Genomic DNA, 15165 nt, shown 5'->3' on the forward strand with positions numbered 1-15165 from the left:
GCAAAGAATTGAATTGAAATATTGATAAATGCACTGACAATTGAATTTCTCCTTATAGGTGACCCATTCACTGAAATAATTGCTTGAGAAGTGCCTCTGGCTCAAATAATATCTCAAATGAAAGTTTCTTCATGGGGACATATCGAATACACACATTCAATCTGAGTTTAAAGTTTAAGTAGGTTTTTCAATTGGGAATATACATTTTTCTTTGCAGAATATTAATCTTCTTGAAAAACTAAGAAAAATTTGTTTCTTTCTTGCATCATGAAACGCTCATAAGATGTTAGCAGTAGGTGGCAGGACGTTATAATCATGTTCAATGACCCTCGATCATCAGATTTAACAAGCCTTCCGTGGAGATATGTACGAGAAATTGTTAATGTAGAAGCACCTACAACTATAGAAGATATGATAGAACAAATCATGAATTCAGTTTTTATGAACAGTCCGAAGCTTTGAATAGAGGATAGAACTGTGCATTCCTAATCATGGAAAAACTTTTGAACATTCAATTAGTTGATATTACTTTAAATTAAATTCATTTTTGCTTTATGTTGTCTCTTATTCCTGATGAATACTCACTTCTCTTTTTCAAATGTGACTAGTGGTTTGTGTGTAGAAGATCTTCATAAGTACCATTTTTGGCATAAAACTGTTCAGATCTTCACATTGATTCCAATTTATGGCAAAAATGAAAGAGACAAAAGTTTACACGAAGAATAAAATTTTGAAAAGATAAATGTATCTATATTCCCCATTCAAAAAATCTACTTGACCTGAAATTATCGTGAAACCTCTCTCTCTCTCTCTCTCTCTCTCTTTCTCTCTCTCTCTCCAAGGAGTGTTGTCTCCCTGAAAACTGATAAACTTTCATTTGAAACATTTTCTAATCCAGGCGCAACGATCATTTCAGTTCATATTATATGAAATGTCCCAAATTGTCAATAAATTCGTTCATCTATCCCTATTTATTTCGTCAAATGCTTCAGAGTTTTTGAGCAACCGCTCACTTACAAAATCAGAAAACAATTTTAAATTCTGATTTAGACCTAATTCGTTGATACTGAACCAATAACATTTGTTATCAAATGTTAAAAGTGCCTAAATTAGCCCCTAGTTTTTCCATGGTTAACATGGCTTCACAGCTCGATAAATTCCAACTGTTAATTCGACAGAAAGCTCTTCATTACGAACTGGAAAAGCTTTAATTGCTACATAAACTAGTTTTCATTATCCTCTGAGGTACTCATTGATGATTGCGTTCGCAAATAATGGGCACATCTTTATATGGTAGGTCAGTATCGGTGTATATATGTGGTGAGAAGCTGTGAAAACATTCATTTTCAGATAGGCAATAGATCCAAGAGAGTTTTTATACATTGAATGGATTATTTAATAGACTGGTCTCCAACAACAGCAAATAGACAATCTTTTATATAAGAATTACATTCAAATTCATTTTCAATTGAAAGTTAAACTTTGCTGGGTGATACTTAGTTGGGAATCCTTAGCCTACAGAATCTAGCTCTGAGGTAAGAGACGTAGCCATGAGATAAAATTATCAATCATTGAACATCGAATTTCACTTTCCTTCTGTAGTTTCTGGAGGTCTCAAATCAGGGAGTTCTGAATTGCCCATACATTTCAAGTTTTCCTTGATTACTTTAAAAGTTAAGAAATAATTATCAGCAACTAAAACGAGCTAGATAAACAAAAGGCGGTACGAGAATCGAAACATTCAAAACCTCGTTGATCAAAATTGGAAAATTGCCATCTGAAATCTGACAATATTTCTTACGTTGCTGCGAATTGCCCTCGAATTGATATTTGCACCAGTCTTAGGCTCGTGAAAACACATTTGAAACACAGATGGCGCTCTCATCACTTTAGTCGCTTCGTTTCCTATCTTTCTACTCTATAATCTTTGCCCAGAACAAAATGGGTTGAAGAAATATGAGATGCTTTGGAAAGGAGTTGGTTTCGAACATCGAATTTCCACTTAAAATGTTCCTTAAATGAGGGGGATATTAATATAATGCGTTACATTGTTAATTAGAAGAATTCTTTTTATCATTGGTCTTTTTTTACAGAGCCTACCATTCATGGGAATATGTTACATGCTGGTCGCCTCCTCAAGGTGTTGGTTCTAGCGTTGATAGTTTCAGGTAAGTGTGGCAATTAATTTTGCAACTCCCACAATTTGAATACGAAATATGTAAGCATATCAAACTAGATATGGTCCATAAATTCTTGAAACCAGCTCTGGAAAATTGATATTTATGTTACACTGTCCCAGATAACATAGCTTAAAGTTTATTATACAACTGTCTTATCGAATAATGCCCGGCTGTGAAACTTTGCAAGACATTTCCTCCCAGAATTAATTGAGAAAATCTGTTTAGAGAGATTGTGAGTGAAACTATGGGCAAGACAGTGGACTTGCATGGTGATATAGTTTTGATGCGACATGAAATATCAGTAACCTTTCTGCAGAGGGGCAACAATTGGACAAAAAACAAACAGGTTAAAAGTAATTTAAAAATATTTGTTTTTAAACTAATTCACAACATTGTTTGATTGTACCTTCTAATGAGATTCAAACTTTGATGTTAAACTTTGCTTCAAATGGCCCATTTACAATGAAATTCTTTTTGTATACGCAGCATATATGAAATATTTGAAGCCTAATCAACAACTGAGTAATTGAAAGAACTTTTCACCTCCCGTGCTTTTATTTTACAAAAAAGGTGAGCATGTGACCATTTCATGAAAGAAAGATTTTATTTTGCAGTTTTGCTCATCTTATTCAATGAAAAAATAACATTCACCATTCGACTTTGAATGTCATCAATGGAAAAACTCTAAAGATGTCAAGTCTGAAGAGCGTGGTGGCCATTCAATTGGCCCTCTTCTACGAATCCATTGCTCTTGCAAATCATCAATTCCTCACTGAATGAAAGTAACGAAATTTAACTCCATGTAGTTGGAAGTGAATGCATGAAGTCTTCTATCTTTCCTCATCAAATTGATTCTCTAAGCATGCTGTTTTTAACGATCTATTATTTCTTCGAGCAGATTCAAGTATGTAAATATAACCGGTTGGGTGTTTTTCAATGAGCAAGCTAATATACACTTATTTTATTCTTCGGAAGGCTATCTAGTTACCTTTAAAACAAGGTGTCACTCAACCTCCCTTCTCATTTAATATTTTAGGGGCTTTTGTCATCACGACCACAGGGTTGATATAGATTGATTGATATAGATAGATTAAACAACAGTATAAAATGTCCCCCAATAAACCAAAGTTCACCTCTTTTTGCATTTTTGCTGATTTGCATGGGGGCCAAGTTGTTTAAGGTGGTACATTTTCAAATTGACACACTGCATCTTCGTGGCAAGACCAACTTCCGAAAAATGAAGAATGGTACTAAAGTATTCAGCTGTGGAAAGATGAAATTCTGTTAGACCATTTCCGCATTTTCTCAGAATCACTGACAATCCATCAACGCATTGTTGAAGTTTGGCCATTCGCGTACACAAAAGCGCACCTACACCATTCGCGAAATATAGGCACAAAAATCCAATTATTTCCCTGTTCCGATGTATTCAACTATCGAACAAAGCTGAGTAATTACTGAATTCAGTTCTGCACATATGCTCCAGAAATATAATTCAGCGAAATTCGTTTTTGGCGAAGAAAAACCTTGTTGATTGCTGATAAATGAAATTACAAATTATATATGTTCAACTTCCATAAATAGTTTCATGTAAAGCTCCTAACGAACCAACTCATTTCATCCTATGGAATACTTTCAGCTGCAGTAATATGGAATGAAATTATGTTATCCGCAATCGTGATCCTGTTTTTAAATATGATGTGCTTTTGGAACTGGCGTATTTAGGTTGCCTACAATGTTTCCGAAACAAAACTGAAATTAAACGGTAACTACATCATTTTTATATAAAATCAGGAACCGAAACACGTGCTTTTTCTCACAATAACATTTAGCATACTCAGTTTAAATTAATTGAAACACAATCCTGAATGTATTGCATTCGAATAGGATGCAAAACACTCATTAAAAGTACGTTAGTGTCTTATGATAAACAAATGTTTGATGCCAGCCGTTGTTTTTTTTTTTTTAATGAACCGACTGAAACACATTTTAATTGTTAATTAAAATAAAAAGATTGCGGATCCATGTTCATATAAAATTTTTCACTTATTCACTTATTTTGAGGTCTTCAATCAGCTTCCAAAATATTGAAACTTTGTTTTTTTTGACAGCCTGTATATACAGGATGGACAAAATTCGTTGTCTACTGAGAGGATCTCAAGAACTATAGCAGCTAGAAGAGCTCATTTTCAGAGAAACGAAGAATGGTGAAAAACGCAGCCTCCCACGTTTTTGAGTTTGACAATTTCGTAAAGTTCTCATAACTTTTTTGTCTTTGAAGTTACAAATCTGAAACTTGAACCTTCTACAGGCACTTTTTCACGTAGAATCCACTGATGATCTCAAAATATTTTTTCATTTCGAATCATTAGGCGAACTTTCATTTTTTTAAATGCAAACTCTTATTGCATTTGTTATTTTTGAATTGGAAAAAAATCTTTTGTCAGTAGATTCTACGTTTGAAAGTGCCTAAGAAGGTTTAAGTTTCAGATCTGTAAATTCAAAGACAAAAAATTTATGGGAACTTTTCGGTATCGTCAAAATCTCAATTTTTGTTTATAACTCGAAATCCAAAAATTCTGTTTTCAGATTTGGATTACATAGTCATGAAAAGAGAGCTCGATAATGTGTCATCCGTTTTCTTCTAGCTGCTATAGTTCTCCAGATCCCCTCAGTATAGAACTCGAATTTTGCCCACCCTGTACATACAACCCTCACTTCAGAAAACCCTGTATAGGCCTGATTCATCTTAATACGATATCAAACCCTATATAGGATGAGTCTTTGATTCGTACGAATATTTTAACACTAGATTCTTGAAGTCAACAGAAACACTTTTTTCCTCTACAATTTTTTCCGAATCGACTCGATTCTAAAGATACAGGCTGTTGAAAAACCATAAAAAAAATGTTATTTTCAGTTCTATCTCACAAACGGTATCATCGTATGAAATGAATATGGCAATATATAGTTTTTCATTTATTTGATTAATCTTCTTCGAACACAAGATATCACCTACGTCTTCCAGTTTTCTCATTATGACCATTACGGACCATAATAATACCAAAAATTCAAAAAACTCAACTCTTGAAACTAAGTTGAACGCTATCTAATGAATATTTGAATGTTTTGTGAAATGAAAATATTCTCCATATTTTATCGTAAAATGCGCCGTTTTCGAGTAATTTGTTGTTGAAAAATTAAAATTAAAAAGTATCTGTCAAATTTGAAAAATCTGGTACTCTGTTTAAACCATAGATTAATTTAATCTATGGTTTAAACGATTGACAAAGATGTAGTGTCACAGAGATTTAGCTAGTTATTCTGAAGGTAGTTTTGTTTTTCCAGGGGTGGCACAGCTCATTATGAAAACTTAAAATGGCTTTATCTCGTTATCAGGGCCGAATTGGGAAAAATGGTATAGGAAAAAAGTGTTTCTTTTAACTTCAAGAATCTACTGTTGAAATATTTGTATGAGTCATAGACTCACCTTGTATATGCTAACAAGATAAGAAATCCTACATATATTTTTTTCTGGTTGAAAAACTGGAATTAAAATGAAATGATTCAAGGAAACAAATGAGAAATTGTTCAAAATGGAATGAAATTTGCGTTGACGTATAGAAAAATAACTCTAGGTCTCCCAATGAAAGTAATAATTGCTATTTTTTGAATGAATCCTTCAGTAAAGGAAATATATTCTATTCAACGTCTTGAAGACATGCGGAGAAAAAGCTAGAAAAGGTCAGACGAAGTGAGGACAATGCCATCGGTTGTCGATTCGGAGGGTTAAATACTGATTTATTATAATTGATCAAAGAAGTGGAAGCCATAAATTACGTAACCATATGATAACGGAAATCGGATAAAATTAATGCATGTGTGGAATCGAAGAAGAATTCATCGTTTATATGAAAAATATTCTTTTTCTAGAAGGATAACCATGTTACTAGAAAAACTGTCTATTTGTATTCCATTCATTCCAATTTATATAAAATCTATATAAAAAGGATAGGTACATGTATTTGCACATCCATTCGCAAATCGTTTGTGATGAATTACTCATGCAGAAGATAATAATTTTTTGCAGAATATATAACTTATGCGTTTCATAGATACGATATAATAATTATCCTCAAACGGAGATGAAAAAAGAGTTGTTTATTTCTAGACGTAAAAGAAGGAGCATATTTAGTACTAACAATGAATATACATATACTCCATTCAAATTTATTTTAGCAGTCGGTTGGCCATGAAATAATTTTCTCAAGTTTTTGTAACTAGAACGGAGTAAGATTGCCACTCATGAAATGTCGTTATTGTCATAACGCCGTTGCCACAACTAATATCAATTTTTATTACGAAAATGCCGAAAGTGATTGAAAAAAGAGACAGGGTTTCAGGAAGTGCTATTTAGAATTCAGGTCCGCTCATTCAAATAGTTATACCCTGATATTCTGAAATCCACAATACGTCAGAGGGTAGCGAAAATATTCAATGTAAGAGAATTCATATATTGTTTCATCTGAATCTAAACGACTCATATTTCAGCTGAATATTTCCACAATCAGAAAGATTGTGAATGAAGAGGATGACAAAGAATTTCCTTCTATTGGGAGACGCAAAAACGTGGTGGCATTTGAGAATTTGAATTTTGGGTGAATTATTGCGAAAAAATACTACAGGATTTTCGATGAATGTCATCGTAGAATAAGTTCCCGAAAATTGATTTTTCTATTTTTCATTTGACTTGTCCTATACATTGTAAATGTCTTAAGGTACCAATAATTACCTAATTATTTTTATTATATTAATGTATTAAGATGAACAGTCACAAATACGCGCCAGTTGTCCTGTTAATTGTTTATTCATGTGAAATTTTTGTTCAAAGTTGAAGTTCATCTTAACTTGAAACTTCCTTTAATTCCTTCCACTTATATTGCCGCAAGATGATTTTTGTTGAAGTATTTAACATTCTTGTAATTATCTGTTAATTTCTTCGAGAGATGCCCATTGCCAACCACTGCATCATATGCATTTCATCTTCGGGCTAATATTTTTGAAATCTTCAACTGATGTAACGTATTCAAACTTTAGCCAAAGAAGATAACGAACATTAACCACAAGCTAGTGCATATTATGATATTATACTGATCTCTTGTATTTTCCATACAAATATCTGGATTTGGTATGCCTTCAATCAGTTTATATAAACTTCAATTATGTTCGTCACATATTTTCCGAAGAGATTCGACATAGTGATAAAATACGAAACAACAGAAACTTTTACGTAGAACGGCAACATAACGTTGATTTAAAACCCAAAAATGTTTTGACAAGCTTCATAACCCCACATTTTCGTACTATAGAGAGTGAAATGTGTCAAATTTCCATGGCCAACTGAGTGCTAAAATAAAAGTGAATGTATATCATCAATACTCAATAGTAGTAATCCAATATTAACAGGAAGCTTCTAAACATCCGATGCCTCCGTAACTACCTTCCTCGATGATACATATAAATAGCCATCCCCCATATAATAACAATTAGTAATACTAAGGAATTATGATCAGTTGAAATGGTCCATTAGGAGGAATATTCATGAATAATTTCACCAATTATTGTTGATGTTTACCTAAAGATGGAACGCTCTGAATGGGATCCTATAGAAGTTATGTTTCTAAATATTGAAATTCCCTCTATGAAGTATTCGAGCAACTCCATGAACTGAGGAGTAGAATTGTTTGTATTTTGTCTATATTCGACTCACAATAAACCAATTAAGTAATGTTTTGACTTATAATAGAATTCAATACAATATCTCGACCTATCCTAATAGGGGTATCAAGAAAATTAGAAAATGAGCTTGATCTGATAGATGTAGGTAATTTCCGGCTAATATATTCTTTTATATTCTTCTTCATTTTGTAGTATTAGGTAAAAATGATTAAAAACTGTATCGAAGAAGGAATGATTATATAATGTATTCGAAAATAATAGACTCTTCACGAAAATCGTTAACTTCAATATTCATTATGATATAATATACTAAACTAATTCGGTATGCTATTATGAATCTCTGGACCCTAGAACTATACGTCTTGTTGGGAGAATTTTTGATGATGGAAAGGGATGTGGAGTTTCTCTTTGTTGCTAGTTGCTAGCTGAAGGCATGGTACTTTGAAAACTCTTTTCAGACTGAGCCTCATAAGTATTCCGATCGAAGGGTTCTATAAAATATGGCAGAAAGCACGAGCAAAATTCTATTCCTCACTATCTTATTTATTTTGTTATTATACTGCTAGATTGCATCTTAATCAGGTCATTTATATGTCCAACGTTCACTTTCATCCCATGTGAAATACGAAATATCTTCCCACGAAGTTTATTGGCAGGACCATACGCAATCCCATATTATCTAGTCTGTTTAATCCTGGAATCATGGCTATTAATAATGTCCGAATGGACCTCCATAAATAAGCGAAAGTTCCATATGCCTATATGTTCATCAATCAGCTTTTATATATGACGAAATGAGCTGCTAAATATTTGCACAGGCCTTATCTCTACTGGGATACAAGCCACATATTTATGTACGTCGCATGGACTTATCCACAGTTCACCTTTAGGAAAGTTACGCCATTTCCAACGCATTGACGTTGACCTCTGGAATTCAATATACAGGGTGCCCCAAAACTAGTGAATCAAACGTCACACCACGATAAAGTAGACCAAATACTATCGAATGACAACAACGTTAGTTTCCATCGAAATTGTACCGTTTTCAAAATAATTGAAATTTCATGAAAATATCTAAAATTGCCGATTTTCGAACTATTTTGTTCAATAACAGGGCACTTTGTGATTAAGGATAGCGATATTAGCTCATATCAATCCCAGATTATTATATTTTGAACCATTTTTTTGCCAGTAGGCAATGAGTTCCTGTCAATTACTACTGTTTTCATATTTGCAGAAAAAAGAAAACCACGGAAATAACGTTGAAGAAGGCAACTCAGAAAATGCTACCACCTGAGCTTCCTAATAATTGGAGATTCTGTAGGATACTTTATGCTTATACCTTTAATTCTACTGATAAAACCTTTGGCGCATAAGTGGAGATGCCACAACACAAGTGGCGCTCAAGCAGGGACTTCTGCTTTGTACCGTTAGTAGTTTCCAATACTTTTCGAACTTACCGTCTGAATATTCCATTTTTTCGTTGAACCAATATGCTCCAACTTTGTTAAATTGCAGACCGTATATTATTTGAGCAAATTGTGAATATTTCTTGGATACGATGAGTTTAAGGACGGAGAAGAAACGAACATCTAAGGTTTCAAGTCGTCTTAATAGATTATACGAGGATGTATTGATATCTAGTCAGCCTAGACCAGTTCCATTCATAAAAAAAATTTCGTTAGCATAGCATCGAACAATAACTCATTAAAAGTGTCAGTGTGAAGATTGAGGTCAAAAAAGAAAACCAGATTTAATCAATAAATTAAAAGAAAGAAGATGTCCACCGAAATTGTGAAAATCGAAAAATTGGAGTATCGAGCCATCATACGTCTTTACCAAGTACTTGTATTTAAAAGGGTTAAGAGGTAAGCAGATTTACGAGATATGCTTAATACCCTTGGTGATCAATGTCCTTCGTATGCGACCGTGAAAAATTGGACTGCAAGCTTCAAAAGAGGTAAATTTTTCATTGAAGATGATGACCGATCGGGAAGGCCAGTTTCTGTGTCAGTCCCCGAAAATGTCGATGCAGTTCATGACATGATTTTATCATACCTCCGAATTGGGCTAAAACGGATATCTGAAGCACTGAATATGTCATACGAACGCGTTCATCATAAAGTTCACGTCAATTTGAACGTGAGAAAAATGGCTGCAAAATGGATCCCCAAATTGAATGTTGATGAAAAGCGTACAAAGGTAGAAGCATCGCGTTCGATCTGCTCGATTTGAAAGTAATGTAGACTTCTTTAACTGAATTGTTAGCAACAATCGATGGAATAGCGACACTCTGGTTCTCCAAGACCTAAGAAGTTTCGTGTCCAAAAATCTGCTGAAAAACTTGCTTCAGATTTTTGGGGTTGCCATGGAGTAATCATGATTGATTCTTTGGATAAGGGTAGAACAATAACTGTAGATTACTATTCGATATTACTGAACACTCTACGGGAAAAAATCACAGAGAAAAGACGCGGAAAGCTATCCAAAGATGTTTTGTGTTTGCAGGACAACGCCCCTACACACAAATCTCATGTTGCCATGCAAAAAACTCGTGATTTAGGGTTTGCATTACTAGAACACCCCCTTATTCACCAGATTTGGCTCCATCCGACTACCATTTCTTTCCTCACCTGAAAAAATGTTTAAAAGGTCGGAAATTTTCTTTCATCGAGGATATAATAAAAGCTGTGGAGGTCTAGTTCGCAGAGCAAGAAGATACATTTTTTTTGAAAGGTTTAGAGACGTTTCAGGTTCGCTGTAACAAATGTATCCAATTAAGAGGAGTATATGTTGAGCAATAGAATATTTTACATTGAAATTTTGTTTGATTTTATAGTAGGTTAGGAATTTTTCAATATATCCCCGTAATCAAAAGTCAACAACTGTTTTCTATGTCAATCGACAACGTAACAGTTCGCAGTTACTCGAAAGAAAACCTCAATTTCATTGAAGGCATATTTTCACAGCTCCTTTGTAATCTTGACGTCTGTATTGTACCAAAAATTCTACCATTATCGCCTCAAAAGGGCAAAACTCCCTTCTATCCCACTGTTTATTTATCAGAATCAAGAATACATTTCAAAGTGTTTTTTTCTCCTGCCATAATAGTCTCTAAAGCGTGAACCACGACAGGTCATTAAATACAATATTTGAGAATTCGTCTCTCACGCCGACACTCAGGGCGCCCGCCCCATATTAAGCATTAATAATTCAGCCCGGAATAATCCGGCCCGCCAGCCAGTCCACGAGTAATAAGGAGTTCAAAAGGATCGCTGAAATGGCTGCGGGTAAGAGCCGAATGTACAAGCTCTACTTCCCGGAATGACGGACGTTTACGATGGTCTTTCTGACGGCTCCGCTAATGGATAATGGCTTAAATCAATGCACTGGCAGTCATCAGTCAGCAACGATTATCTCGCCGCGACATTTGGCACTTCTGACTCAGCGTTTGTTAGTGCGGCCCGACCATTATTCAATTTTCGTTTCCACGTTTTACTCATCGATTTTAAGACATTGTGAAAAGATTATGTGAGCTTCCGGCCTTTCTAGCCCCGGGGAGACGTTGGCCTGTCATATCCGATAGATCTTAATTTTATTCTGCAGTTGCTCTCGCGATTGTCAGGGAGCTCATGGAAGATGCGGATAACGATTAAAATTCGCAAAATGGTGGCTTTTTTCCTTGAATGTTCAGATGGAAAGTCGCTAGGAATAACGAATTTTAGATTGTCGCATCCAGAATATTTTCAACGAACGTTTGAGGCGATTGCGATAGAGCTCTGTCAACCTTGAAACAAAAATGTGTCTCAATAATAACTAAAATTTTTATGATCAGAAATCTGAAATACAACAGCCTGCCATTGCTTTTCAATAAAAAGTTTTCTCGATTGCTATGCAATTCTAGAAATTCAACTCCATAAAATGGATTTTAATTGATTACGTCCTATTCAAAATGCCCTCATTTCAATGTCAAATATTTATTACTCAACATATTCTCCTCTTAATTGGATACATTTATTACAGCGAACCTGCAACGTCTCTAGACCTTTCAAAAAAAATGTTTCTTCTTGCTCTGCAAACCAGACCTCCACAGCTCTTATTACCTCCTCGTTGGAAGAAAATTTACGACCTTTTAAACTTTTTTTCAGTTGAGTAAAGAGATGATAGTCGGATGGAGCCAAATCTGGTGAATAAGGGGGGGTTCTAGTAATTCAAACCCTAAATCACGAGTTTTTTGCATGGCAACATGAGATTTCTGTGCAGGGGCGTTGTCCTGCAAAAACAAAACACCTTTGTATAGCTTCCTGCTCTTTCTCTTTAATTCTTTCCCGTAGAGTGGTAGTAATGTCGAATAGTAATCTCCGGTTATTGTTACCCTTATCCGAAAAATCAATTAGGATTACTTGGCGATCCAAAAAAACTGAAGCAAGAACTTTTCCAGCAGATTTTTGGACACGAAACTTCTTAGGTCTTGGAAAAACAGAGTGTCGCCATTCCATCGATTGTTGCTTTATATCTGGATCGTTGAGATGTACCCGAGTCCCATCCATAGTAACGATTCGGTTTAAGAAGTGTAGATCGTTTTCAAATCGACCACAGATCGAACGCGATGCTTCTACCCTTGCATGCTTTTGGTCAACGTTCAAACATTTGGGGTCCATTTTGCAGCAATTTTTCTCATGTCCAAATTGACGTAAACTATATGATGAACGCGTGTTCGTATGAAATATTCAGTTCTTCAGATATCCGTTTTAGCCCAATTCGACGGTCTGATAAAATCATATCATGAACTGCATCGATATTTTCGGGGACTGACACAGAAACTGGCCTTTCCGATCAGTCATCATCTTCAATGGAAAATTTACCTCTTTTGAAGCTTGCAGTCAAATTTTTCACGGTCGCATATGAAGGTCATTGATCATCAAGGGTATTAAGCATATCTTCGTAAATCTGCTTACCTCTTAACCCTTTTAAATACTCGAATTTTTCGATTTTCACAATTTCGGTGGACATCTTCTTTCTTTTAATTTATTGAGTAACTCTGGTTTACTTTTTTGACCTCAAACTTCACACTGTCACTTCTAATGAGTTATTGTTCGCTATGGTAACGCAATATTTTTTTATGCATGGAACTGGTCTAGGCTAACTAGATATCAATACATCCTCGTATAATCTATTAAGACGATTTGAAACCCTAGTTTGTTCGTTCCTTCTCTGTCCTTAGATTTTTTGACTCACATATACGAAAGATATGGAAAGGAAACGCAATGTATAGTCGTCTAGTGTAGCAACTCTTAGGCAAATTCATCGTATCCAAGAAATATTTCAAAGAAAATACGGTCAGCACTTTAACAAAGTGGGAGCATATTGGTTCGACGAAAAAACGCAATAGTCAGACGATATGTTCGAAAGGTACCTATTGGAAACTACTAACGGTACAAAGCAGAAGTCCCTGCTCGGGCGCCACATGTGTTTTGGCATCTCTTCTCATGCGCCAGGTGTAGAATTAAAGGAACTCACAGAATCTCCAATTATTAGAAAGCTCAGGTGGTAGCAGCTTCTGAGTTGCCTTCTTCAACGGTTTTCCGTTGGTTTCCTTTCTCTTTTAATGCTCACTCAGCTTTGAACTTAATATCTCCTCCTCATTTTGTCGTCCACATAAAGGACATGTAGGTACACTATATGTTTCGCGAAACAACAATCAAGCAAATGACAAAATGTCATAGTGACGAGCAAGACATTTCTAAAAATGTGTGAATTGGTTAAATAAACCCTAATACATACAGGCACAGCCGTCTTTATCTTATATAGTTTAAGAAGGCTGTGATACAGGGCAACGAATGGTTCGAAGCATGAATTTTGAAAAAACGAATGCAACACTTCTCAAATCAGCACATTCAGTTATCCAAGCACCATCCAGCACTCAACTGTCTGACTCTACTATGAGTTTAATCAAATATTGTTGCTTATAAGGACAAAATATAGAATATACTCTCAATAAGAATGAACGAATCTCCAATATTTTAACAAAATAAGATCCATCTGCTATCGGTCTTTGAATCAAAAATAAGATATGGCATCATGTTATATGGTGGCTGAAATAATTTAGAAACAATGCTAAAGATACAAAAGAGGGTTATTGGAAGATGCGAAAGGGTTTGTGTCACGTATAGAAATGTTTAGGAGCCGCCCGTGTATCGTGAAAGGGAAGTGAACACTCTAGATTGTCTAGAAGAATTGAGGTATCGAGAATGCTTTTAAAATTGTAGATGAGTAACGAAATGTGGCCGAAGTGATACTATTTCTATCCTTGGTTATAAGTCATGAAATCTTTTGGATACATTGGTATGTTATTTACATCACTCGATTATCTTTACATTTTGGACATTTATTCCTCAAGAAAATATTTATGGCATCCTAATCATTAGACCCAGGTATTACAAAATCTCCTTTTGGTTCTTGAAGTATTTCACACTACAAATTCGATTATAAAATTTTAATTCGAATACACATTCACGAATAATGTACATTTTACCACTGCTAAATTTTTATATAAAAGTTTGGTTCCATTTTCTAGACTTTGACGAAGATAATGACACTTATCTCTTTAGGCTAGGAGTTTCAAGCGTAAGAAGTTGTATGAAAACGTGAAATTTGCTTTGTTCCCTGACAATAGCATCGAACTCTAACGCTAACGTCTTATAGGTTATTAATCAGTCATCTCCCTCTGCTTTCACATATTCAGGACTTTATCGGAAAAAGCTCTCCTTCTCCTGTCGCATCCATTCTCTCATTAATAACCTAAGGTCTTGAATGCTTGTTCAGGCGACCACGAGGCTTACCTTTTTTGTCCCTTCTACTCGAATTATTTCAACAAACTTAGGTCTCCAAATTCATATTTTATAAAATGCATACCAAATTAGAGTCGTGCAGAAAGCAAAATCCTTTGAAGGCATTAACGGGAACAGAATGAATAACTTTCGTCACAAAACACACGTAAGAAGATTTGGACCCTTATTCGACCTCAAAAAACAAGCAACAGTAGTAGCCTGTTTCGATAAAATCCAATTGTTTATAAACTTGGAGAATTTGTGTTTTGGAAACGCGGTCTGATAACGAGCATCTAAACTTGTAGTCTGTGTCTTATATCGCGAAACTGAAAGGACAAATGAGCTCGGTGTAGTAGAAAGAATTGAATTTCAACTGATACTTCAAAGCGGAATTAGAGGATTCGGTTTCAAATTGA

General features: G+C 34.9%; 1 protein-coding gene across 2 annotated transcripts in view; it reads left to right on the forward strand.

Moving 5' to 3' along the window:
* The window catches only part of LOC123310112 (lachesin-like), a 137371-nt gene that overhangs the window by 32948 nt on the left and 89258 nt on the right, over window positions 1–15165 (forward strand). For both annotated transcript variants that reach the window (XM_044893501.1, XM_044893500.1), the window contains one exon: window positions 2094–2168. In XM_044893501.1, the coding sequence (XP_044749436.1) occupies window positions 2114–2168 (55 nt within the window). In that variant the 5' untranslated portion in view covers window positions 2094–2113. The remainder of the gene's footprint in view (window positions 1–2093; window positions 2169–15165) is intronic.

This window comes from Coccinella septempunctata, chromosome 3 (assembly GCF_907165205.1).
Source record: "Coccinella septempunctata chromosome 3, icCocSept1.1, whole genome shotgun sequence".
In the NCBI taxonomy this organism is placed as follows: Eukaryota; Metazoa; Arthropoda; class Insecta; order Coleoptera; family Coccinellidae; genus Coccinella; species Coccinella septempunctata.